This window comes from Adelges cooleyi, unplaced genomic scaffold (assembly GCF_023614345.1).
Source record: "Adelges cooleyi isolate 19-005CV unplaced genomic scaffold, UGA_ACOO_1.1 ACOO_flye_CR_arks_rails_tigmint_CR_PRNA_651, whole genome shotgun sequence".
Lineage (NCBI taxonomy): Eukaryota > Metazoa > Arthropoda > Insecta > Hemiptera > Adelgidae > Adelges > Adelges cooleyi.
In genome coordinates this window covers 14,158,953-14,186,689 of record NW_026096352.1, presented here as the reverse complement: position 1 = coordinate 14,186,689, position 27,737 = coordinate 14,158,953, and the positions used below count along the sequence as shown (strand labels likewise).

The window sequence follows — 27,737 nt, the reverse complement described above, 5'->3', positions numbered from 1 at the left end:
ACATTTTTATTAAAAGTTTTTTTTAAATGGAAACCAAGGGAGGACCCTTTTAGGGTGATATTTTTTTAATCGAGTGGTCCGGGGCGGCAATATACAGCCGCGATTTATTTAAATACAGACTAGCGTAAATGTTTTTTTAAGCGTTTCCCAGTAAAATTATTGCCGGCAAATGAGTTTGAATATTTTACAGTAGGTGGTAGGCACGCCAGCCAAATCTCGTCGACATTATAATAACAAAAAAAACCTTTTAAACACAACACAAACCGGCAAAAGTGTTTGCCATCGTTGTGAGCCTCTGGGCATACACAAATTATACAATTTAATCGTGGGCTGTAAAAATCAATATCGCAATCGGATGACGGCGATTTGTAATAGCCTGCAAATGGTGTTTTCGTAACAGATTTTGTTTACTACAACAGCAATAGCGTATGTTTACCGGCTATGATGTTTGAGCGTGGATTAATATGATTTAATTTAGTAAAAAAACACACACACAATCAAGTAGATAAGACCGATTGTAGTAATAGACACACCTAATGAGAACTGCTATTTGTATATTTTTTTTATATCAGTAATCGTTTGACGCCAACGGCCGCCGTTTAAAAAAGAAAATAACAATAAAAAAACGGTTATTCGTATGCAAAATATAAAACTAATCGGAACACGGGGTTTGAGAAGGAATACTGTTTTTAGAAAACACAACAGTCTACTTGGAGTGAAGAGTTTTGAACGAGAGGGGAAGTAAAACGGAAGTAGCTAAAATAGGTTAGGTCAGGTGATCGCCAACAGCTCTGGTCTAGCAACTACATCTTACCCGAACGCAGCCGATGCAAACTCCAAAACCGCATTTGTTACAAGCCCAGTGGTAATTGAATATGGTGGTAAGGCAGACGTCGCACATTTCCCTTACCCCGGTTGCAGCTTTTTTCCAGGCAACGGGATTCCCTGAAAATGTCAAATAAAAATTAATAAAACACCCGTCACCGGAACATTCAACGGCTACAAAACATCATGCGATCGACGACCGGGCGCAGATCTTACTTTGTGCGAACGGCGACAATGTCAAAGCCTCGTTCTCTTCTTTGACCAGGTAACAAAACTGTTGGCCGGCTTCCTCCAGCACTTTCCTGGCCATGAGCGTGTCCAGCGTGGCCATATTTAGGGTCGTGTTTGGCATCCACAAGTTGACGTCATCCTGCGAAAATACACCAAACACGATCAAAATTCTCAGTTCATTCGGATTAGCGTTTGGCTCCCAAAATCCAGCAGTCGATACTTGGACAGTTAATTTATCACAGCTGTCATTTTAACGCATAAATCGTGCAATTTTGTAAAACCCATCATAATGCATACTTCGAGAACATTTAACGGGAGTGGGGGGGGGGGGGCTATGCTTTTGAGAGCCAGTTTTAGGGTAGATTTTTTTTGTTGTCGGTTGATTTGGACACTTACCCGAGTGACGTCTTTGAACGGGTCGGGAAAACCGGCGCTGCACAGTTGTCCGTACTTGTTGGAGTACAGCAAGCGAAACGCGTAGAATCGGCAAAATATGTTATCTACTTCTTCTTGTGTGGGCGGTCTGTTTTTCAATTTGATGGAGAACAATCGGCATTCACGGCATTTATTTATCTTAGGGCCGGCCGTGAGGCACGGCCCTGCCTGAAAAAAATACTGCCCGATTTTGTAACCATTGCCGAGCTTCGTTTTTTTCGGGGGGACCGACACTTTGGGCTTTCTGCCCCGTTTTTTGGGCACTTTGACAGCCGACGACGTCCGTTTGTCGGGTGTCGCTTGCGACGAGCCACCGCCGTCCGCCGTTTCGTCGTAGTTCTCGCTGTCCGAAACCGTGGTGGCGCTCGACGCTTTCCTCTTTTTCGACGCCCTGCCGTCCGCGTCCGATTCGCACGACGACATCTCCGACAAACCCTTGGCCGACGTGGACGGCTGCAAGTTTTCGCACGGCAAAACCGGCGGCCCTTCGTCCGCCGGAAGCTCGTCTATCCGGGCAGCGGTCGACGAAGACGACGACGGCGACGACGTTCCCTTCAGGTCTTGGGCCCACGTGTGCCGCTGCAGCCACGCTTTCTTCAGTTTGTGATGATGCGGTCTGGGACCACCACTGCCGGACGGGATATCTGTGTACGGCGCAGGCATAAGCACGGGCGGCGTCTCGTCCCCGACCGGTTCGTCGTTGCCGGCGGCCCGCGGCGAATCCTCCTCTTTCACCAGAGCCGGCGGCGAAGGTTCATCGTCTTCTTCGTCCATTTCCTGCTGTTGTTCTTGCGGCGCTTCTTTTTCAGCGGCAGGCTTCGGCTCGTCGTTAGCCGGCGAATCCGACTTGCTGCCGCCGTCTCCGTCGTGCCCGTTTACAGGAGAAACAGTTACACGGTTTTCAGCGTACGCATCTGCCGGCACGTTGTAGTACGCACTAACGGGTACGTGCACGTCTGCGGCGTACGAATATACGGTCACGGTGGAATCCGAGTACACGTTCGGGGGCACGTTGGCGTTGGTGTACGTGACGTTTCTAGTGACGTCCACGTTGGCGTACGCGTCCACCGGGAACCTGGGCTGTTCGTCGGCGTCCGTGTCGCCCCCGGATTCGAACTCGGCCGTCGGTCCGGTGGACGCCGAACGAGAAAGGTGGCTGTTGCCAGTGATGGCTAGGTCCAGGGGTTCGCATTGGTCGGCCGTCGTCAGCGGCACCGGTACGGCACAGTCGGTCGGGTACTTAGTGTAGCCGTTGGCGTGTGCCGGCGGCGGCGTGTCCTTGCGGTCTTGGGTCGACGGTGGCGACGCTACGTCGGGCGGGTATGCAGACGGGACCGGCGGCGTCCCCATGATAGGCGTCTGCCGGTAAGGCGGATAGTACGTGGGCTGGTGGCGGACGGCCAGCGGCGGCAGATGTTGGCGGCCGTAAATTTGTCCGGGATAAGGGTAGATGGACACGGACGGGCTGCCCATCAGCGGACGGCCGTTGTTTTGCGTGCCGGACGCCGCGTTCTGCGGCCGCATTGTAAGATTGGCGGCGGCGTTGCGGTTGATCATCTGCCCCGGTGGCGGCGGATAATGGACAGCGGGCGCCGGCGGCGGCGGGGCCCGGGCCTGTTTGGCCGATTCCGCGGCCGGCGACTTGCGATTACCGGTGGGCGACTCGCCGTAGTAACCGGCCTCGGGCCTGCCGCCATTGCCGTTCTTGTACGACGCGTCGTTCCTGACTATCACCGACGAAGGGGAGGGCGAGGCGGGGTACACGGTACCGGCGGGCGGCTGCATGTAATGAGCGTATGAGATCATATTGTGGTTGACGCCGTCGTTCACGTTCAGTAACATATTGTTTTTGACGGTTTCGTAACCCGTTTTCGGCGACTGCTGGTTAACTGTGCATGTTTGCTACAAAACAAAACAAACAAGCGCATAAAACGTGGGCCACGACTGGTTTACCGGCACGAGCAACAACAATGCAACGTGAAAATGGGTAATGATTCGAATAACGGTTCGTCTACGTTTTGGTCGTTATTTATTGTCATTATTATTAGCTTCGGTCGAGGAAGTAATGGTTTTGCACAAATAAGTATTATGAAAATTATATTTTTTTTATCAAAACACAAGATAACCACTTCCGATTTCATATAGGCGGTTTGGTTAGGGATTTGTGTTGAAGATAGATTTGGCAAATTTGAAGAAAAAAAACGTTTTACCTATTTTTACGGCGTGGAACAATACGAACCGTCATAAGGCAACGTCGTAACGGTAAATAAACATAATAGTAATATTAATATAGTGTCGACGAATCTCTCTTTCTGCGAAGTAGAAAGCCGTATAGAGGCTCACACAGTTAAGTAATTATTTTATAGTATAAATAGATAACGACAATGACAATACACAAACATTCGGGCAAACGTTAGTATTATAATCGATCCGGATGTGTAGTGTTTGTAAAATGTATATATATATATATATCCGTGCCGTTGTTGTACTCACCGGTGAAGATCTGGAGTGAGACGATGGTGTCGGTATGGGAGTCAACCTGGGAGGAACCGACGCCGTGTATCTGTTGGGGTCCGTGTTGGACTTGTCCTTCCAGTTTTCGGATCCTCGACCGATTGGAGCCAACAGAGGTATTCCCTTGTTGGCTTCCGGTCGGCTTTTCGATCCTTGAGGAGGGTAAACGTTCCTCGGTGGGGTGGGCAAGCTAGAAATCCAGTTGGAACGCTAAAAAAACAAGAAAAATGTTATCAAAACGACAGTATTAAGAAGATTAACGTCTATCGTCTCTGCCTTTGATGCGCTACGCTTACTTTTTGTTGGTGGGCCAGCTTCAAGCTCTCTTCGAAATGCTGGTGGACGGCAGCCTCGGCCTTTTGCTTCTCCGAGTTTTCTTTGATCTGCTGCTGTGCCTGGTGCACGTTCATCTGACCGTGGTTCATCATCCTCTCGAGTTCCATGCGCCTGTAATCGCGAGACTCTGCGGCCACGAGCTGACCCGAAGGGCCTGGACCTTTGCCGCCGCCGCCGCCGTTGTCGTTGAACTTTGCTTTCTGCGCTTCCTTGTACTTGGCCGAGGAGTCTTTGTTGTCAGCGGCCGCGTTGTTGCTTCTGCTGAAACACACAATATTATTATTATATTATACAATTGAAAAATGGTAGTTTGTGCACAAATGGTGCGCTGAAATTTCACCTGGCGTTCTGCATGAGTTGTTGTTGCTTTTGCTGATGCTCGCTGAGACGTTGATAGTAGCTGATGGGTTTTTGATGGCCGCCGTTGGGGAACGAAATCGGCACGGGCGGTCTCCACACCATGCCGGGCACGGGCTGCATTGTGGGCGGCGGATGGAAAGGCTGAAAGGGTAGCGCCTGAGGAATTTGTGCCGCGTTCGACATGAACAGTTGCGCCTGATGATGAACGCTATCGGCGTGCCTCGAGGGTCCGTCCACGGGGTGCTGTATACAAACACGAAGAGACGAAGGTAATTAACAAGACAGGTACTTGACGCGGGAAACGGCGGTCGTCACCGGTTTCTTTATAACGGTTAGGCACGATTTATTGTCGGCTATACCTGCCGGTAATGGCGATCGCTTTGGCAAACCGTTTGTTTCCGGACGACCGCAATCGTACATTAATCGTATTTGGAACGGCTTACGACGAGACAAACGGCGTGTTGCGGTTTGCGGATTGTCGTTGTCGACGACAGTTAAGGTTTTTTTTACTACCTACCGAATTACCGAAGGGAAAATCCGGGCGGAAAAAAACAAGACAAAAGATATACGTGACCTACGCCGTCACGGTGATCGAGTGCCGGATATGGATAGTGACTTTGGGCGGGCGATCGATAGGTATTTTTTTGTTTTATGATTCAGATTCCGTACGGTTCTTATGCATATTTTCACCACGACAACTGTTATCTCTTATCATTTATCATTTATCTCTTTTCTCTTTATCACAGATTAAATAAAACTAGTTAGTGCACTTGATGGTAAAACAATAGATTTTCAAATAACAATTATTCGATTGGCTTAAACTTAATTCTCAGTAGGGTCAAAATACAATGGCGAAAATATCGTACACACTTTTTACAATAATAACGTAAACTGATAAGAAATATTGATAACAAGTAGTTGATTAACGATGGTTGATGGTGATAACATTTAATATGTTTGATAACATTTCTTAGACCACACTGTATAACAGAAGGATTATTTTTATCATTATTTGGTCACGCTGACCTGAGATTATTAAGGTTTGTTTACATTTTTCGATATTTTTAGAGTGCACTATCTGGTTTTATTTAATCTCATCTCTTATCGTATGAAAGTGAAAATGGCGTCATGAATCCAGTCCAATAACACATCCATGTTTACCTGTAACAAGTTGGGATCCCTCCAGAGTCGGCCGCTGTTGAACGGCTGTTGTTCGCCACCGAGCGGCGACGTGGCCGCACCGTGGTCGTCGGATCCGCTGAACGCGCTCGAGTGGGACCCGGACCTTTCGTCGCTTCGGGACGAGCTCAGTCCCGAATCGGACCTGTCCACCTCAGTGTTGTACGCGGAAGGCTGTTGTTGTTGCTGTTGCTGATGTTTATGATGCTGCTGTTGCAGTTGCTGGTGCAACTGGTGTTGTTGTTGCTGCAGCTGTTGCAGTTGATGTTGCTGCTGCAGCGCGGACGCGTTGACCGCGACGGCCGACAGGTACTGTTGAGTGGCGGCCGCCACTACGGCCGCTGCTGCCTGATCATGCTGTTGCTGCTGTTGTTGTTGTTGTTGTTTGTGCATTTGTTGTTGTTGTTGTTGTTGATAAGACGATTGGAATGTTCTTCTGGGACCACCGCCACCGCCGCCGCCACCGTTAACGCGACCGCCGCCGCCGTCAGTATTGCCGTTGCCGTTGCCGCCGCCGGGTCCTCCGTCCATTGAACGCGGCTGTGCCCAACGCGCCGTTCCAGAAACATTATCCGTGAGAATGCCTGGGCCTGCCCACGCCAAAGGCGGTCCGTGACCTGACGTTTTTATCCGCTTTGCTCACACTTTACGTTCAAAGATTTCGGCCTAGGCCACTGTAAACAAAAAAAACCAGGCACAATTTAGTCAAGTAAAAAAATATTGGACGGGGTGAAGTCCGACAGAATGGCCGTCGCTAATAAAATGCATTGTTTATGATTTACATAATTAGTTTTGTAAAAAATCAAGTACAAACAATATTATATATTGTTATGTTAGCTTATACTAACTTCGTATAATACTAGTATAAGCTATACTTAGTATAGATATTGTCTTATATACTATATATATATATATATATATATATATATATATATTCTTTAAAAATCTATAAGTTCTTCGCCCAATCCGGTTTCTAATTATGTGTACCAGATTAAGCCCCCGGGTTAAGATAACAAAACGTTTAAATATTTTTCAGCATTATTTTATATTAAAAAAAAATATATATTCGAATAACAGTTTTTAAACGAGCTTTCGAGCTTTTGAAAATTGTGTTTGCAAAATGTTCATAATATTTTCAATTGCATGCCAACGTTTTGGAAAAATAACATTTTTGAAACATCTATTCACCGTTTGTCATACGCTTTAACTTAAACCGAAAAATATAAATACCCTTTTTCGGGTAAAATATATCAAATTATAATAATATTATGTTGACAATCGCAGTCACTAATATTTTCCACACCAAACCAGCTTTTTGGGGTTGCTGAGAGAGCTATATTTTGCGTTAGAGGACAAACGGTTAATCCAATTTATATACATATATATAATATATACATACACTGTTTACGACCCGCACACGTTTTGCCAGCAAGGGTTTAGGGAAATAAATTCTAAACGACCCTTCACTTGGGCTGCTGCGTGAGTGCAATTTCCAAAAGAGGAGGGGGTGGGGTTGGTCGGAAAACAAAACCTAACCCGGTCAAGAGGGCAAACCGGGCATTGCATTTGTAGGGTACGGGTAAAATAAACAACGACCTACTCAAGATGAGTTAAGGATGAGGGGGGGGGGGGTGTTGGGGTCTCGGAATTGTTAATGCAATATTATAATGTAGACACTACGAGTGGTCAGTAAAAAAGAAAAAAAAAATACAGGAACACTGCACAGATCCAAACACGGTCACATACTCCTGGTATAAGTACCTGGTACTTATTATTATTATTATTATAATTATTAATCGAGTCACGTCCCACTCGAGTCGTTGCGAATATGTAAACAACAAATACCCAAACAGATGGCAATACGGTCAAGTGCACAGATAAGACGAAAGCGGAATTATTAGTGTTGTGGGCATCTTCAACAAATTGGCAATAATAATGTGTACAGAGCATGGCGATGGCCGTCGCGTTTTTAATAACACACACTTCAAAAAGAAGCTCTAAAATTTAATAATAATATTATAAACACACACTGCAAGTACTAAACGGTATTATACAACAGCCATGATACATATATATATATATTCCATGCTATTTTCAATGTTATAAAAAAGTTATAACAAAAACAACGGTTTCAAAAAAACTCAAGTCAGCCGGCCGTGTATAACGTTATATGGGTATTGTTGGCAATGATCCTGGCACAGAGCTGTATTCCCACAAGCAGCGCACAGTCGTTGGTGTTTATAACAAATGGTGTAATGTGAACATATAAGCTCTGTATGAAATCATTATATACAGGAGAAAAACCGCCGGTCACTCTCTTTTTGCTGGTAAAAGGCTGTTACCCATAAAAAGCTGATGTCTAAACTGCTAAACTCGATTCAATTTCTTAAAAAAAAAAACCGCCCCGTTGGTGTTGGATCAGCTACAACATAATATTGTGTTATAACGGTTGACGTATCCGGTACTGAATCAATTAATATACATCTCTGTTTGTTTTGGCGCTGCAAAATACTTAACATGCGTATCATCAATCGAATTTTTAATGCGGTGTTTTTAATTCATTTCAATACTTTCGCTTTGTTCTATTATTTTTCCCACCGATCTGCCGCTTCGACTACAAAGAAGGAAGCGCATGTCTATTAACATAACAATGTATGTATATTATTATTATGGTAATTATTTAGCACAGTATAATCTATGCACAGTTATTATCGTTCAGCGTAGGGGTCTCAATGATATAATAATAATAATACTATGTAATTATCATATTATGCACACCGCGCTACTTATTGGCAAGACGACCTCGAACGGCGGCGATGAGTTGGAATTGAAAACGATTTTTTCGATTAAATATATTTTTTATTTTTAGATTCCATTCATGTTTATATCGACGGACGACTTTGGGCGGACGTCCATTGTGGTAGCATAATAAATTGCATATAGTATTAATAACACAATGATTGCGTTAAAAGTTCAAGGCCACTTCCGCAACCTCGGCGACTCTAATAAAAATAGTTTTTTTTTTCATTCTGCGTTGGAGTCGTTTCTGGAAAATCTAAAATATAATAAGACTCACGTAGACTGGAAGATTGGAAGGCTTGTAGGGGACGAAGAGTTGGTAGGCTCGGCAGCAACGGTCTAACAGTATAGATTTGTAAATTAGGTAAATACTTAGGTAAAACTGCGGTATTAAAAGTTATACTAACGCGTGAAGTAGGTATATAATGTGAAAATAAAAAAAGTAAAAGTGTTCAGGTTGATACGTTTTAAACAAACAAATGCGTTTGCCGGGCTTGTGACAATATTATATTAACGCTGTACGTATGTTGCACGCAATATTATATTATAAAAAATGTTGTCGAAGTAAAAGACGGAATTTGTGACGTTCTATTTTCTTTATTTACACCAACGGGTCACCTACATTTCCAAGGAGACGACAACAAGACTGCAAAACAGAATAAACGCGGAAAACGATAAAATATTTATATTATTATAAAAAAAAGAAGAAAATTGTGTCGAACCGACGACGGACACTGTGTCGGCACGTTTTGGGATAAAAAATATTAAAAAAATACCTAACGAAATTGTACGGATTTCAAGGCCGAGTCGAAATGGCAATTCGTTTCGCGGAATACAATCCAATTAAAAAAAAAAACGAGCCGGTATATTTTTAAATTATTACTATTCTAGTATTTATTATTACTATATACTGTTGTCGCTATGTGTACACGCGCAACGTTTGCATAATATAATAATATATTCTAATCAGTAAAGTCCGGGTAAACAAACGGCGCTAAACGAGCTTGACATCTGATTCCCATAGCGGTTGTGGGCACAGTTGTTGTTGTACACAATGTTATTTAATTCTGTCCAAAACAGATCCGGTAAAAAAATAAAAAAATACTCCCCTCGATATTGTTTAATTAATTATGGCAAAATTGATTTGTTTTGTACAACAAAAAACCGGACGGTACTTACACACGATATGTGAATATATATGTGGTGTAACATTGCCTGAATTCTTGGCGATCATTAACTGTTATCGATACAGAAAAAAAAAATAAACAACCTCGACAAGACAAGAGAATAGTAGTTTGTTTAAGTGTGATAATTGAACCCAGAACCGCTTGTCAGAGTCATTTCACGATTTATGTACGTTCATTTTAAACGCATATTATTGTCGCCACGTTGACTTGTCAAACTTGTACAAATCTCAAGGAAACGAGAAAAAAATATATACATATTTACAAAATAATTGAGATAATATTGATATGCTTTGGGTGAGATTTGCACAAAACTTCCGGTTAAGCCGAACTGGGTGAAATAGAAAATAAAAACCAATACCTCCTTCTCAAGCCGGAGCATGGAAAAAAACCAACGACGACGTTTTGGTCGCTTAAAAAACAGTAAAAAAACGCACGTGCAAAATAAATGTATTAGGTATAGACGTTTATCCGGTAGAGTAATAAAAAACAGAATCAAACAGAATTTTTTTTTTTTTATCCGAACTCGAGTCCATTTTAAATTTATTCGGAAAAACATGTTCTCCACGTGGAATGCACCACAGAAGACGCAAAGATCTTTATAAGGAAACATATTGTTATTATTTTATCATGTTAAAAAAAAATAATAAAAAACAACCACACTATTGCTGTTATACGATTTCTCTCAGTAAACAGGTTACACTTGTGTGAGAGTAATGCCATCGATTTGAGATAATAATATATAATATAAAATACTTAATATATTTTATACAATATTATATGTTCTATATATAATGCATATATTATTCAAAGTGACTCGAAAGGAAAAGGGTCATTCTAAAAAATGTAAATTATATATTTATTTATACAGAGTGATGGCAGAGTTTTTTCTTTTTGAAACCGATGAAAATGAGTGTCTTCTCCTTAATAAATCACCCTGTATAAATAATATTATATATTTAAATTTGGACAAAGAGCTAAACGCAATTGAATTCCATTTTGGTTGTACATTATTATTTTGAAAATGACAAACGTCACTACTGAATGCAATGTGTGTTGTTAAAATAAAAACACATTTTTAATTAAAACTCCTTTCGACATTTCCTTTGACGGTAAAGACACATATGTTATTATATTTTAATAATATCAGTTATTGTCGATGGCTTATAATGCACACACTTGTTACAAGTACGCTTTTTCATACCATTAGACAGACAATTGAATGCGCTTTATTATTACTGTTATTTTTTTTTTTTACTTGTTCTTTAAACACCAAATTTATATTTGTCGCGGTGTTAACATTTACAACGAAAACTTTGTAGTACAATTTTATCAAAAGTAAAAAAAAAATTATTCAATTGGCTCACCTGGACAATTTCAATATTGTGATGTCGCATACCATAATATTATTTATTATGTTTTCCAATAATAACGATTATGTCGGTTTTTATAATTCAAGGATTTGTCGAAAAAAAAATTCCTTAACATTATTATAGCCGAACGACTATGACCGTCGGCAGGCGAACAGGTGGTTTCTTAAACAACAAGTGGAGGTCAAGCAATTATGCGAGACACGTCACCGATGACGACCAAGACGGGTCTTTCTCTCTCAGTTTTCTCCCGTTAGTCTGTGCATAATAATAATAATATTATACAAGCAGCAAGTAGGTACGCGGATTCGGCCTGCTGCAGACAGCTGAGTTTTATAAAAATAAATATATATATATATATATTCCATTCCAACAAAGGACTACCGCGCACAACCATGAATAGCATTAAATAAAAAAAATGTAGGTACACGTTACCTACATAGTACTGTATATATATAAAACGGGAGTAAATAATACAATAAGAAAGGAGTAGTATAGTAATATATAAACACAATATAATATACAATATAAAGTGAGCAACGCTGCTGTATACAAACGTTATATTTTTGTTCACTCAGTCACGCACAGCACGTCGTTTTACTATATAATAAAATATATTATATATGTATACAACCGTGTGTATAATTATATATAGTATAAATATACATATATATATATATATATAATATTTAAAAAATTATATTATAATAATACAAAATATATAACTCTCTCCGGACGCAAAGCCTATAATAGGTCACACGGTTCCTTTTTCACCACATCTTTGGTAATTTTAATTTTAATAATTAACGAGTACCCAATATAATATGCAGAACCTGCGCATAACATCTATTATTATTATTACTACTATTTTTTTTTTTAGGCAATAATAATAACAATAACGAAACGATGACGTGATACTGGAAGGGATAAAAAATCGCGTTCAAGGCCGCCGTCGCGTCGCCACGCACAATAGAAATTAAAAAAAAAAAAAAAAAATACATTTAAGTATAACGATACAATGGAGTATATACTAGGTACAATCGAAGACGTGTATTATTATTTAATAAAAACGAAACCGATTCGGGTTATATTATTATTATTACAATATTATATTGTGTTATTAATAGTTATAAGGAAAAACTAGATCATCAAAGGAAATCTACCATAGCCAATGTCCACAAATTACTGTATGCATATACATGTACATTCCCTCTCGCCCAAGGCATCTAGTGAAAACTGGGAAGTCATCAAAACACAAATAAAATTGAACGAATAAACTCCCCTCTCCTCCCCTTACGAGGTGTTTATTGTATTCTATTTGGAAAATACCTTATGCCGACCGGTGCATACACGGTATACCACAACAACTAGGTTAGATCGTCGATGGTAATAATATTTTCTGGCAATATTAAAAATTGCAGGAACCGGGTTAAACGTTAAAAAAAAAAAAGCAAATGGAAAAAAAAACCACATCATTATAAAATCAATACATTCCCAGCTTCGGCGTCGAGGCTAAAAAAATGTGTGTGTTGAATTTATGCAATCACCAGAGGCGCGGCCGGCAAATATTAAACCGGGCTCGTACCAAAAGGTAAATAGGTTGAAAATGTTATTTAGATTAAAAAAAAATCAAACAAAAGTATTACATTTTTTCGTATAATATAAAAAAAAAAACTGGAAATCAAATAACAGACACACGTGGTTACCATTTAGGACCGGTAGGTGTAGCCTGTATAATATATTCCTACATAAATAATAATTTCACTTTAATTTTTAGCAAACAAATTTCAAAATACTTAAGTGTCTTAGACGTTTTTTTTTGTAGTGGAATACTGTTGACTTTAATTTACATTTTACCATTAAAAAGCAGTGTGCGTTGCATTTTGCGATCAATGAACCTAATTGTCTATGCGCCATTTTTTTTTTTTAAACTAGAGTAGCTATACTACCTTCATTATTTAAAACTGGTTATTCCGTCGCGACGGTGTCGCCAATAGTAATAACACCGTAACCGCCGCCAACGTTTCACGCAAATGACTTGAGATTACATCGTTATTTTCATACAGCTAACCGGACGCGTGCAACAATGGTCAACAGTTGGCGGTAAATATTTAAGTACCCGTGTACACTATTGAGGTACTACACACTTAGGAGCGTCAGACATTAAACAATAACAACCGTTTGATTGTGACACACAATAATTGATGTATTTCCTAAAGCCAGTGTAGCTATGGTACCTAAACAGTATGAGCGAACATACAAATTAGCGGTCACCACTTACTGCAGTCGTGTAGGACGTGTCCTGTTTAGGTATTCAACACCGTCCGAGGCATCCCTTCGTCGCCTTTTAAAGTCTATGTGATTATGTAGAAAAGTAATTATAATAGATTACATATTTTGAATTCGTCCATACTGCTGCGATGGCCCTACACGAATTGCTATACCCAAGTCGCCCAAATTTCCTTGTAAGCCTTATGGCGGCAACGGACAATACAACAATGTCTCCTTTAACCATTTGTCTCGCCATCTCGAATGTGGTTTTTAGTTTTAGCGTCTTCACAACTGGTTTGGTTTATGCAAACATTTATTTTTATTTATTTTGTTTAACGATTTACATTTTCACATATTATTATTATACCTACAGCGAATCGCTGAATGGGAATTTTACAAAATTCCAAGTCTGAATTGAATTCACTCGTGTGTTTACAAAAAAAAAAAAAAAAGTGGTTTGACGCCTTCTTGTTAACGACCTCGGCATCAGTACCTAACCCGAGTAGTGACACTACTGCAGTATAAATTAACATAACGAACACCGGTAAAAACGGTTAAACGATTTTCAAAATGGAACGCACACAAAATCCCCATCAATAGGTAGAACGGGTAGAAATTAACGCGTCATTATAATATTATAGTGAACAACCTATACTAACGGTGTAATGATATTGTATAATAAGTAAAAAAAAAAAGCTAAACATAAAAAAAAACAACATTAAACGCCCCATAGGTAGAACGAAAATATTAAATAACGATTATGTCTTGAGACAAAATTAAAAAGAAAATGTTTTAATCGAGAACGATAAAAAAAACAGAAAGCGGTAACGCCCAGCGACAATATTTTGAAACCGTTGACCCTCTTAAAAAAAAAAAAAAACAATATTTACATGCCAAGAAAAAAATAAAATCAAGAGACACGCGGACAGAATAAAAACAAGCGACGGGAATTGATGAGTAGTTTAAAAAAAAAAAATTGTTTTTATAGTATTATCAAGAAAGATAATAAGAGTATTATGTTCAAGTGTCGATTGCTCACTACCTCCTAATTGAAAGTGTTGACGTAGTAGCTGTAAAAAAAAATGTACAAAGACATTGTTTGGAAGATTTTTTTTAATCGATAAGCGTTTGTCTACAAAGTTGTGAGCTTCATTTTTGTAATAGGTTATACTTGGAACACGGTATTACTCAATAACGTTTGAAACTAGTAGTGTACTATCATACAATAAGCACACTAAATTATGGTCGTATAACGTTTTTTTTTAGGTCGAATATATTTATGCGAGACTGATTTTTTAGATTGTATGTTTATTTTTTTGAAATAGTACCTGCGCGAATTCGCCGTGTGAAATAGGTCGAATACCTCAAGTGCTATGTTTTGAAAAACAAAGAGTAATAATTAACAAGTTAGTTTTGACTTATATACAAACTTATAATAATAAATCATACAGAAACTACATGGGCGGAAATTTTGCCATTGGATAATATAGTGGATCAAAAAGTTCACGGTGTCTTAGGCCTTGTAACTGTATTAATTCATGTTTTTAGTAGACTAAATTTATTATGGTATCATAAAAAAAAGAATAAACCGAAAATGTATTTATTTTTTGTAAATTGTAGTATTGATATTGGCGTTATATTACTATGATATGCTTTTGAATTTGTTCAAAACTCTTATTGATTCGGGTTTTTTTTTTTTAATTAAAACCCAATATTTTAGAAAATTTTTAATAACAATAACCTAACCGTTTTTACATTATTGTGTACACCGTTTACTATTATAACATGATACGATAATGATAGTAATGGTGTATTTTCTTTCTCGCGCATTAACTGGCGCCAATTCTGAGAAGACATGAGCCTTTATCATAATAAAAATATTATATAATAGTTGAATATAATAATAATACAATGTACTATCTATAGTAGGTAGTATAATATGGAATACCGGTTGCTCGTTTCAAGTTCCAGATCACGACCGCAGGTTAAAAGGAGAAAAAAAACCATCATTATTTTTATACCATTATCGAATAATGATAATGCAGGTATGTGTGTATCTTGTGTAGCAAACGCGGTATTGTGAAAATGACCAACTCCTATACACTCACAACCACCACCGGTCAGGTTAGCCGGTTCATTCTACAATATCGCATTAGTTATATATACATACATACACGGGTACTTACAGTTATTATGACCGTCGACCATCTGGAGTGTTTATTTTACTCTCCGAGCGAAAGACAAACATGGAAAAGGTTGTTAGAAGTAATACAATACAATATATAATTATTGTGACTTTCCAACGGCAAAAACCACAAGTAACATTGTTACAGACTACAGTGTACCTATGTCAAGTAATGGATTTCGACAAATAAAAACCAACATCGCAGAATACAGATCACGGTCAAAAATAATGACTATAGAGTACCTACTCACAAGTTAAGAAAACGTCGTTTAAAAAGCGCGTTGTATGATATTGCCAGAAAGTAGTGTTGTATATTTTAGAAGAAATATATACATATATACTTTATATTTAAAATTGTTTTCTGACATTTTTAAACATAATATTTATAACAAAACAAACAACTATAATCTCTTCTTTTTGTATCGTTCCAATATTATTACTTAAGCTTAGTAACAAAAAATACAATTTAACTATAACCACCTGGATCCAAAAGTAGAATCAGATTTTAGAAATTTAACCAATTTGGAAAACAGAATTCTTGAAAAATACTTTTTTCAAAATTTCGTTTTGGTTTAAATTATATGATAGCGTTACAAATAAAATTAATCGTATGCAAATTGATCATCGTCTTCGTCGCTAAGATTCACAACGAAAACATAGTGCGGTTGCCAACAACATAAAATGTAGCCAAGATTCGACCAGTCTAGAATTATAATATTATTATATAATATTTGTTGCTGGACCGACTAGAAATTCTACTATTTAATCATAATAATTAAATGATAATTTCTAACCCGACCTAGCCTAACCCAACCAAACTGTATACAAAGAATAATGTAAATGTAGTTTTTTTTTTTGTTACATAGGACTGTTAAAAAACAACGTTGAACAAATTTTTATAAAATAACATAAAACTAAAAGCCACTTGACTTATATTTGCCCAAATCGTTTGAGATAATTAACTCAATGACAAATTTTTTTCCCGATATCATGAAATGTACTCAAAGCAAGTAGTTTAATAATTGAATTTTTTTATTGTACGGCTAAGGTTATGCCCAAGATAACAAATAGGCGTGTAACCTAGTTTAGGTAAGTTTGGTACATGCTCATATTACATGTCAGTACTCAGTTGTCAAAACTTATCTATGCAATGGTTATTTTCGAATAGCAATTTTTCAAAACAATAATTGTTTTGTGTATTGAATAGCATAACAGATCAATTATCATCATAGACCTTATAATATATATTTGCCATGGATTTGTTGCTAGCCGCTTAAAAAACATAGTATAATAACGGGTTTGTGTTTTGTCTTGATCAAGGAAAAATAAATAAATAAGCAAAAAAAAAAAAAACAGCACCACAAAACAAAGAGGAACGCTATAAATACATTATTGCACACGAGCTTTAAAACCGCCATATTATTATTATCGTGACAACTATGAACGTGTAATGCGCTAATGGCTTCGTTGAGAATATATTATAGTTCTTATTACAAATGCATACTTAAGATGAAGATGATATTATTATCTCAAACATTATATTTTATATCTATCGGATCTCGTAAGTGAAGAAAAAACTATTCAAAATACACAATAATACAATATAGTCTTCTGAACGATAAAAAAAATGTATTTTAAATTTAAATTTAAAAAAATATTATATCAATTATTGCTCAAACAAAGGTATAACGCAGCAAATAGGTGTATTCGCATAATAGCAACGCAAAACGATTTCATTATTATTATTATTATTACTATTATCATGTATTAGTCTCGAGTAAATACAATGTTTTACAAACGCACATCATAACAGCGTATTATTATAGTTGTTTTACGGTGCATCTGGTTACAAACGCATTATAATGGTAAAAAAAACAAGTACAATAACGATAGGGTTTTGACAAAAAAAAAAAAATACCAGACATAATATTAGAACGGTTTTTGCGAGAAGGAGCTCACAGTCATAATCGGATCATCATGATCTACAAATAAATATGGCCCATAAACTTGTGAAAATGTGCATTGGCCTCTACACGAGGTCTGAGCGTGCAAGATCAAAACTTAAGTAATACTGTTATCGTGACTTGTAAGGAGGCGGTTAACGCTTTTTTGTACACCTTATTTATATATATAAAACCTTCACGAAAACGATTAAAAAAACGAAAAAAGAGAAAACTCGCCATAAGGAAATCCGTTCGTTTGTTCAGTGAAATAAAAATATACAACGCTAAAGTCGCAGAGAAATATAATATAATATTATAATTATTATTATTATAATAGTTTGGGTAACGGTCAGTGTTATGATGTGCGCGCGGATCAAATGCATATTTTTATCAAGTGAAATTAATAATCATAATGACGTTGTTACGAAATAAATTTACATCTAACTTGTATCAATAGAACATTATATTATTATAACGCAGCGGTCTTTGTTAATATAAGAAATAGTTGCTTAAGAAAAAAAAAACCCAATAACAATTATTATTTTCAACGCGATAGCTGTGTATTAACCACGTGTTGCACACTCAATACATATTATTATAAAATATGCTTATCTGCTGACCGAGCAAGCGAATATGTACGTTTTGTTTTGACCCAGTAATTATTATTATTAATGTAGCAATGTAAACACAAAATACTATACACCCATCATGATAATATTTGTACGTTGTGGGCGACCATCGAAATTATACACACACACACACAATGATAGCATAACTAATATTATTACAGTTCACATCGCACACGGCTGGACCGATGTTATCTTCTATAATTGAAAAAAAAAAAAATAATAATAATGATGATAATTATACAGTCATCGCTCGTCGTTATCGTTTTGAAAAATACTATTATACTTTGCCATAGGATCGCCTCAAGGTCGACCGGTAAGCGGTAACGCGTTAAATAGGCTTAAATTTTGAGGGGAAAACAATAATAGTTTCATCTGAAGCCAAGCCAAGAAATTCGGGTAAAAATTCTATGAGATTTATTACAATCAACACCTGACAATTACAAACGGTATTAACACCTTTAATTGAGACGTGTAATTTTCAAAACCAGTTAAAAAAACATTTTGAAAACGTGTTTTTTTTTTACTATAAGTAGCTGCACTTAATTTTCACGGTATGTAAAACTATTATTGAGTAATATAACGGCTCAAACTGTGTAGAGACAATCTCTGGTTGGTTTTTGAAATCGCCCATTTGAAAAAAATGATTTGTTGTTGTTTTAGCTAGTAGGTGATAAAATTTAATACAATTAGACACATGTGGGGTGTTTTTCAGTGCTCTAAGTGGTAGTTTAAGTCATTTCAACAACAACCTTATACCACCCCGACGAATTGACGGAGCTGAGAAATCAGCTAGGGGTTTTTTTTTTTGTGAATTTTTGACAAGATTTGTTTTGTTGGCATTAATTTTTGAAAAGTGTCCAGTAGCGATTAACGGCGGGGGGTCTCGATACCGAAATTAATTTTATAGTTTATATATATATATATATATATATATATATATAATATAAAACAATTATTTCGGTAACGTCCAGACGAAAAGCGGGGGAGGATAAATAGCGTGAATGTGTGTGTGTAGAAAAAATGTACCGGATGCGTATGTGTTTTGCAATAATAATAATAAATAGTAATTGTTATTGCTCTGTGCGCGATAATTATACTGGCCATTAGCCGGGCACGTTATGGTCGTTCGGATTTAACAACCGCGGCCGTCCCTGCGTTATTAAAAAATATAGGAACCATGCCCGCACGTTTTTTACACGCTCTCAAGATGTAAAACAACAACAATAACCTTTTTTTTTTCTCTTTGTACTTACATGACGTATATATAATATAATATAGGACCTACCGTACCGTACCGTGTTTATAATATTATGCATGCTCATAGTGCTTACACGGTCGGGGTACGTTTGATGGGCCAATTCTTTTTTTTTTCGGACGTTTCCGTCGACTCGTTGCACACACAACAAAATAATAATGTAACACACATACCGTTTGGAGTTACCGGTCGTTACGGTATTATAATTATTATTAAAAAGAATACATATATACTTATATACTGTATATTTTTTTGTCTAGTGAACTTGGGCCAAGCCCGTCGTGATCGCGAACCGACGAGCCGGAATGCAATGTGAACTCAGAAAAGTCACCGGAAACTGTTGAAAAAATAAAAAACTGGCGGATAAAGAGCGCTCACACACAAATACACACACGTTATACATAATAATTTCACGAATTTATATATATATATATTATTTATACATGTATACACGGTTCGAACCGGTCGGAATGTCGACAATAATAATAATAATTGGACGGCGAATAGAAACCTTAGGGCAAACAAAAAGAAAACTCTAAAAAAACATGATATTATAACGTTACAACTAACATGGTATTATAGCTCACGAGCGATTAAACTGCCAGATTAAAAAAAAAAAAAACTATAGTATATTTACACACTGATAAGGTTTATAGCTGGTTATTATAACTTATGTCTTTCTAGTTATTTTTTTTACGGTTCTCTTTAATTAGTATTTGTTGAATTGGAACTAGATTAAAACCCACATAATATATTATAATATACTGTATTGATAGGCTTAAATTATGTATACAGAGCGTCTTGCATAGTAGCAAGAATATAAATATTATAAACATGAAATGTGTACGGCTCGAATTTTGGCAATAACCTAAATAGTGGTGTTTAATTTTTTTTTTTTTAAACTTGGCCCGATGCCTTTTATCCGATTTTTAAAAGCTAACAATCAATCGGTCGTTTAAAAGTGACACGTTGACTTTTGGCTGAGTCGAATGGTAGGTAAAGTAATAATTAATTACATTATTTGAATGTTTTTTTTTCAAGCCCGGTCGAGTTAAACGTGGATTCTTGCAAAAATAATATGGTAAAATAGACGGGTTATCAAATAAAAGGCTTATACAATTTAGTCATAACTAAAATTTACACAGGTGTAATTTTTATCAAAGAGTGTTTTTATTTTTGCTATAAAATCCATTGGTATTTGATACATTATTGAATATTGTTATAATACAAAACGAATGATTTCCTTAAACACTATGCAAAACGTTCTTTTTTTGCCTTTACTGAACAAAAAAAAAAAGATTCTTATGAAATGGTATAACCATAATGACTTAGACGCTTAAGCATTCTTGTCTGGAAAAAAATAGCATTTTGTTACAAACAAAAATTGAATTAAAAAAATTTAACTGTAAAGAATTGATATTGTTAGTTATTACCTAGTTTTTTAAATGCTAATAAGATGTTTATTGTATTTCAAAAACACTTGACAGGAAACATTCCAAGGACGACGAAAACACATAATGCATTGATGCCCGACACTTTTGGGTGAAAATAAGATCAAACAAATTTAAAAACAAGTAAAACTTGATTGGAATCAATTTGCATTTACCCAGTAAAATATTCAAATAAAATATATATTATGTAATTACCTTTTCAAACATTTTGTCTAAGCAATTTTTTTTAATATATGAAAAAAACTATAATATGTGTATGATATGACTGTCGCGCAAATGTATATAATTTGTATATCAGTATAAAAAGTAATTAATATCGAAACCAAAATTGTCCAAGTCGCCCATCGACACCTGTTGGCTGCGTGACTTAATGTTTTTGGTTGGTTTTTTTCCCTCGATTTGCTTACAAAAACCGTACACGGTACACATAGTAAACAAATTTCGCTGATTTTTTTTTGGTCTGGAAAAACCAAAAAAGTACTCTATCACCTATTCTATCCGATTCACGAGCGCGTACACTCGAAATCGTTATTTTTCTATATCTAAAGAAAAACATCAAAACAAAAAAAAACACTATAAAATAATGAATAAAAAATTATCCCATTAGATAATAATATTGTTGTCACGTGATTTCCGCGATATGCATGCGTTGTGCCAATGTCATGTGTTGTTAAAGATTGGACGCACACAAAAATAAAAAAACGGTTGTACGCTGTCAACTCGGTGTTATTAGTGCAAACAACTCAATTAAAACCACTCATTGTGTTCGTTGCATATCTAACACACACAAAACCGACCAGACCGATAAAAAAAAAAACATTAATTTGTCGGATTTCACTTGAACTAGTTAAAAAAAAACCCAATGCGACGCCAATCATATTATAATGACGGCCGAGTGGTTACGCGCATATACGACGGCGATAAACACAATGTTCTCGGCTCAAAATATTATAATGTGTTGTTCTGAGACACTACTTTGTTGTCTTATGGAAATATATGTTAATTAGTACAAATTTTATACTCGGCGCGAAATTAATAAAAAAAAAAAACCTGTCATTTCAGTCCGCCGATTTGGACGCGATTAGCGAATAGCTGTTGAAAAACCATATTATACATATTATTACCAATTAACACCTTTTGGTGCTTTTGACAGCGTTGTTATGTGCTTCATTAAACGCTTTAACGGTTACATTACACCTAAACTATTAATATTTTTTAATAAACGTCGGAAAATATATATTAAGATATTAATAATATAAATAATACAAATTTTAATTAGCTCGACATCACCGCGTGTAAATAGTAATTGGATAATTGTACAAAAGCAATAAAAGTAGAAATAAAATAATCAAGTCACAAAAGCACTTAAGCGCGGTCTCACTTGATCGAACTGGTTAGAATTTTAACGAAGCAGTTTCGACAAGTGAGAACATTAATTTTTCTAATTAGATGCAATTAAAATAATTGACGGATAACCTCTAGGGAAATTTAATACACTGACACGCGCTTAGCATTGAAATATTAACATCATAATATTATTACGATTACTACTACTACTACTTAAATCCCAAAGAGCTCTTCGCCGTGGTCGACATAAGTAACGCCTGCCTGCAATGGTTAAACTCCAACTGGTAGGTGTAGTAATGTACATTTTACAGTGGTCATAAATATTACTAATGACTTAAGGCAAGCCTGTATGGACGCAGAGATCCGAGTATAATTATTTGGGTCACTCGATCCTCTGGATAGAAAAAAACCTCAGAGGCGCCTAAGTGGAAAGTATTTAGTTAAGAAGAATTGCTACGCAATAGGTTTTGGCATGAAATTTACAGATATATATATTTTTTTTTTCAGTTTAAATCCCGTTTCCGTATGCAATTCTAAGTTAATTTACTAATTTATAAATGCCAAAAAACGGTTTTAAATACATTAAACACATTAACCGAGATGTATAATTTTAACTTGAACAAACTTACAGTTTAACTAACTTTACTTTTATTTAATAAAGAAAATAATATACTACATACCCAGTTAACAATATTAGAACAAACGACTATTTGGAACAAAAAAAAAAAATAAAAAAAATAGGTAAAATATTATTTTATCTACCCACATTACTCAACCACGCTCTACCTCCAGTCTTAAATTATAAGTTTAAAACTGGTCACCGAGCAGTACAAAATTGCAGCGAATTATTTTTACTTTAAAAAGTCAGTTAAGTATGCGGTTCCATTTAAGTTTCAAAAGTTGATAGCACTCTGGAAAATACTAAAAATAAGGTAAACATTTATACAACAAAATAGGTATATAAAAATGTTTCCAAAAAGAAAAAATAAACTATAAAATGAGCGTCTTACGTTAAACGGACCATCCGGTATTATGATACTTTTCTAGTAGAGAAAATAAATGGGGACTTCTTGCTAATTGGCTGAGAATAATTAAATATTTATTAGAATATTTTTCAAATGTTTAAATAACACTCAAACAATAACACTCAAAAAAATTGAAATTCCATTAATAACATGAAAATGGAATTTAGAAAAATGTATCTTTTGGAATTGTCGTAGTCCTACATTTTCTAACCGATAAATTGTTTTATACATACTGATATTTTATCAAAGACATTAACATATTAAAAACGATGAGGTATATATAGAAATGGCACGACTCCAATATACTCCAACGGATTGTTCCATTGCGGAATTATTATATACATGACTAACGCCGCCCTGACAAATTTACATATTATAATACACAGTTGCTACTACGTGGGGCACGTCAAAACGGCGGCGTGACACGTTTAAGTGTAAAAAAAAAAACTATACAAGTTATTCGCATTTCTGTCACAGAATCCGTGCTAACGTTTAACGGATGGCGGCAAATAAATGATAATTATTTCGGCACACGTGCAATCTTTATAGTGAGAAGCGCATATAATAAATAATATGATATGACTAATTGGTTTAAAATAGAGCACGTCGAGCGATTGCACTGGGGACCTTGACAGTGATACTTATTATATTCAAGATGGTACATGTATAGATACAGATTTTCAGTTAAGATAAAAAAAACCAGACAGGTGCGACAAAGGTCGAACACCTTCGATAGAACGCATTGATTATTATTATTGTTGTTGTTGTTCGCTGTATAAACGGACACGCACGTTGTTTTTCTTTTTTATCAGATATATAATATACTTAGGAGTTTTTTTTTGTTTTTATGAAAATACGGTGTTCGACCAGAGAGCGTTATTGTAGATAATGCCAGATACGATTTTTAACAAATAAAACCGTTTTGACCGTAGTATTATTCTAAGTACCTACAACATCTAACGTATTAGAGAAAGAGAGAGAGAAAAACAAAAAAATGACATGTGTTTAAATATTTACAAAATATACCAAACAGGAACGGTTATATAACCGCTCGATGTTTTCATGGAGATCCCATTTAAAAAAAATAAGGATGTTTTCAAAAAAAGTGTCTATGGCAGTCTGGCAAAAAAAATGACAACCAATAAACAATCCTTATTACTGTTTTAATAAGTATAGGTACACACAATCGATCAAAATCAAAATTAAAATTTTATAAAACATTACCTAGGTATAATTTACTTCTTAATAAATAGAGGGTATCACGTCCCCTTAAAAGTTTTAAACAGTTTTTAGTTTTTATTAGTTGAAATACAAATTTATAAAACCCTCAAAGAACACATTAAATCGCACTAAGACAACAGATAAAATTCTTTAGGTACTTATCGTTGTCATATTATTTCTGTGGTAGGTAATATATAGTAATATATAATAAGTTGACTGAAGTTGGTGTGTGACCGTATGTTAATTTTGGTGTTATTTCAAGGTGGTAAATATGGTAATATGTCTGGTTGTTTTTATAATATGTTGCTAATAAGTCAATTAAATACTTTGATTTGACGTTCGGAAATTGCAAGTACTGCTCTCCCTCCTTTCAACATATTATATTATATTAACCAAACATAAACTTTCGGTTCAATATTTAATTGCTGGTATCATAAAGAATATATGCAATTATAGAATAATAACAAAACAATTTCGGAATTTTATCATAAATAATTGGAAATAAATATATTATCAACTCGTGTCATCCTACTACAGACTTAATACGTTGTTTCAAAGTTATTGTTTATTCAATGCTTAATTTTTTAGTCAAAATGTTAAACTCAATCATTTGTTATGGAACTTTTTTAATTGTAAACACTTGTTTATTTGAAATTTTTAGCTTGTTTGTAAATAATTGGTAATCATAATTCGCTGATATCAAGGTTAAGATGTAGGTGTAAAGATTTTCCTAAAAGTCCTTGATACAGTTTTTTTATTAAAATACCTACGTGTCCTCCATACGACTAGTATTTACTTAAAATAAATCATAATAAAAATAATGAATCCACTGACATTTGGAATTAGTTAATATAATAGGTAATTAATACATTTGAGTAATATTAAAACAGCTACTTGCTACACATTTTACAAAACTATTAATATGCTAAATTAAATTGAAAAAATATTAGTTAAGAAAATCACCATTTATTATAATAGGTATAGTTTCTTACTCGTATAAAAGCATATTTTATTACAAACAGGTTTTTTTTTACATTTAAGAACATTAGTATAAACAAAAAAAACGTGGAACTGATAAGCTGTATAACACGGTAATGAGCTGACCTAATGCACACTTATGGCCGGCTTAAAAAAAACAAATTGCGTAGGAAGTTGTAACGAGGCCTAGGAAAGGATATACCAGCTGTGTTATTATTATGTTGCCAACGATTGTGGAAAGTGCTTCGTTTACAGTAAACCTGATATTAATAAATAATACATAAAATTCTAAAAGTTTTACATCTATAAGAGATTGAAAAATCGCTCATTTCTGTCCTTACTTCTGTGTTGTCTAAAAAAATGTTTTATTGTTTAAAAATTAACTAAACAACGGTGGAGACTTGTCAAAGCTGTATACAGTCGTATCAAAAAACAATTATCTATATCTTACTCTCAGAAGAATTTCAGGAAAAGTTATCTGACGTCCATGAATTAGATAAAGTTTCTTATTGCAACATTTTTTTTTCTTTTGATTACATGACGGTTTTCAATAACAATTTCAAGACCAATTTATATGTTAATTTTATGATTACAAACAGTAAGGCTTAAACCAGTAAATGAATACGGCTACCACATCTCCTGGACGGAATTGGGCATTACACGAATAATTTGTCTTTTATTTAGATGAAGCAATACAAATATAAAAAAAAAACACATATATTTCATTTGATCATTTATTATCGGGAGAATTATCAAAACATTATTATCCGTAACTTTTTAGAAATTGCTCGTTGAACTCATTTTATTTATAATATGTGCTTCAAAATAACCATGCTTCGTTTAGTAATACAGAACAAGTATTTTTTTTAACTTTAATAATTATTATTAATACACTAAGTATGGTATGATAAATACAGTTTTTAATTTTGAAAGAAAAAAATATTATTTAATTGAACTTTTTATAAATAAAAAATAACATTTTTTCGTTTTTATTTTGTAAATAGTTTTTTTTAAATTAACTAACCGAGATGATATTTTATCTATAAATAAATTGAAAATAAAGCGATTATCCATCATCTATTGAGTTATAAATATAGTCATTAGTTATCAAATTGTATTGTTTAAATTTATCTCGATACTTAGGTAAATCTTTGCATGTTAGAATCGGCCAATTCGCCGGGGGTTTTACACTGGCAATCTTTACGGGCTGTAAAATAATAATAGTACTTGTCAAAAACCGTTAACTTCAGTACTGTCACGCTATGCTTTGCCACGGTATTCAGTGTAATGTGTCGATTGTTCAAGGTTCAAGCGTTGTGGCGCTTGAGGCCGGTAAAAAACAAAAACCCAATTCTCAAGCAGCATTCGGTACCCAAACCAAGGAAAATACTGAACGGCATTGTTGAAAAATATGATAATGTTAATGTTATTTTTATTGTATTATTATTATTCAATCGGTTGTTGCAATTGTGAATAAAAAAAAAATCAAAACGACATTGTGCCGGCTCCCACGACAAAAGGAGATAAATAATCTGTCTGGACAACGTGGTCGACGATGACGCAGCTCATCCGTTGTATTTGCTCAACACGACACGATCATCGTTTATTTATAATAATAAATATATGCACGTTATTACTATCGTTATGCGCGTACAATGTTTGACCCAGTGCTGAATATATAAATATAAATTCAACCGATTTGAATTTTGTTTCACTTCCCTTCCCGTTTGTAAAAAAAAAAAAAAAAACCGTGATAATTATTACTGCTTGATGGGGTACCGATTTATCATCATCCGACTTATAAAGAGATAGTGTACATGCGATCTGTTCGAACAGATAATAATGATACATACATATATATATATATATATATATATTGTATGTATACATTATAACGCGCCACATTGTCGACGGGCGAATAGAGAGAGTGGGCGGAGGAGTCGTGTATGCGCATCCAAGGAGAAACAACGTATTACATGTATGTATATATATAGAACATCAACCCAATACTGGTGTTACGGGGGGAAATAAAAATAAAAAAAGACCAACTCTTATAATATATACTATACACGATTTTCGGAGGGGGGGAGAAGTGGATAGGGGTTTACTTTGAAAAATAAAGGCGAAGAACTGACTATATATTGTATTATATACCCCGGAGGCATCGACGACCGGTTTGTGTGGTGTGTTTTGCTCGTC

General features: G+C 35.6%; 1 protein-coding gene across 2 annotated transcripts in view; it reads right to left on the bottom strand.

Annotated features, from left to right (window-relative positions):
• Positions 1-27,737, bottom strand: part of LOC126844775 (uncharacterized) — a 60,277-nt gene that overhangs the window by 10,047 nt on the left and 22,493 nt on the right. Inside the window, exons 2-8 of one of the 2 annotated variants that reach the window (XM_050583175.1) lie at positions 5,863-6,554; positions 4,682-4,944; positions 4,302-4,602; positions 3,985-4,215; positions 1,453-3,393; positions 1,042-1,195; positions 815-945 (exon numbers count right to left, since the gene is read on the bottom strand). In XM_050583175.1, the coding sequence (XP_050439132.1) occupies positions 815-945; positions 1,042-1,195; positions 1,453-3,393; positions 3,985-4,215; positions 4,302-4,602; positions 4,682-4,944; positions 5,863-6,411 (3,570 nt within the window). In that variant the 5' untranslated portion in view covers positions 6,412-6,554. The remainder of the gene's footprint in view (positions 1-814; positions 946-1,041; positions 1,196-1,452; positions 3,394-3,984; positions 4,216-4,301; positions 4,603-4,681; positions 4,945-5,862; positions 6,555-27,737) is intronic. The other variant, XM_050583176.1, reaches the window with a different exon arrangement.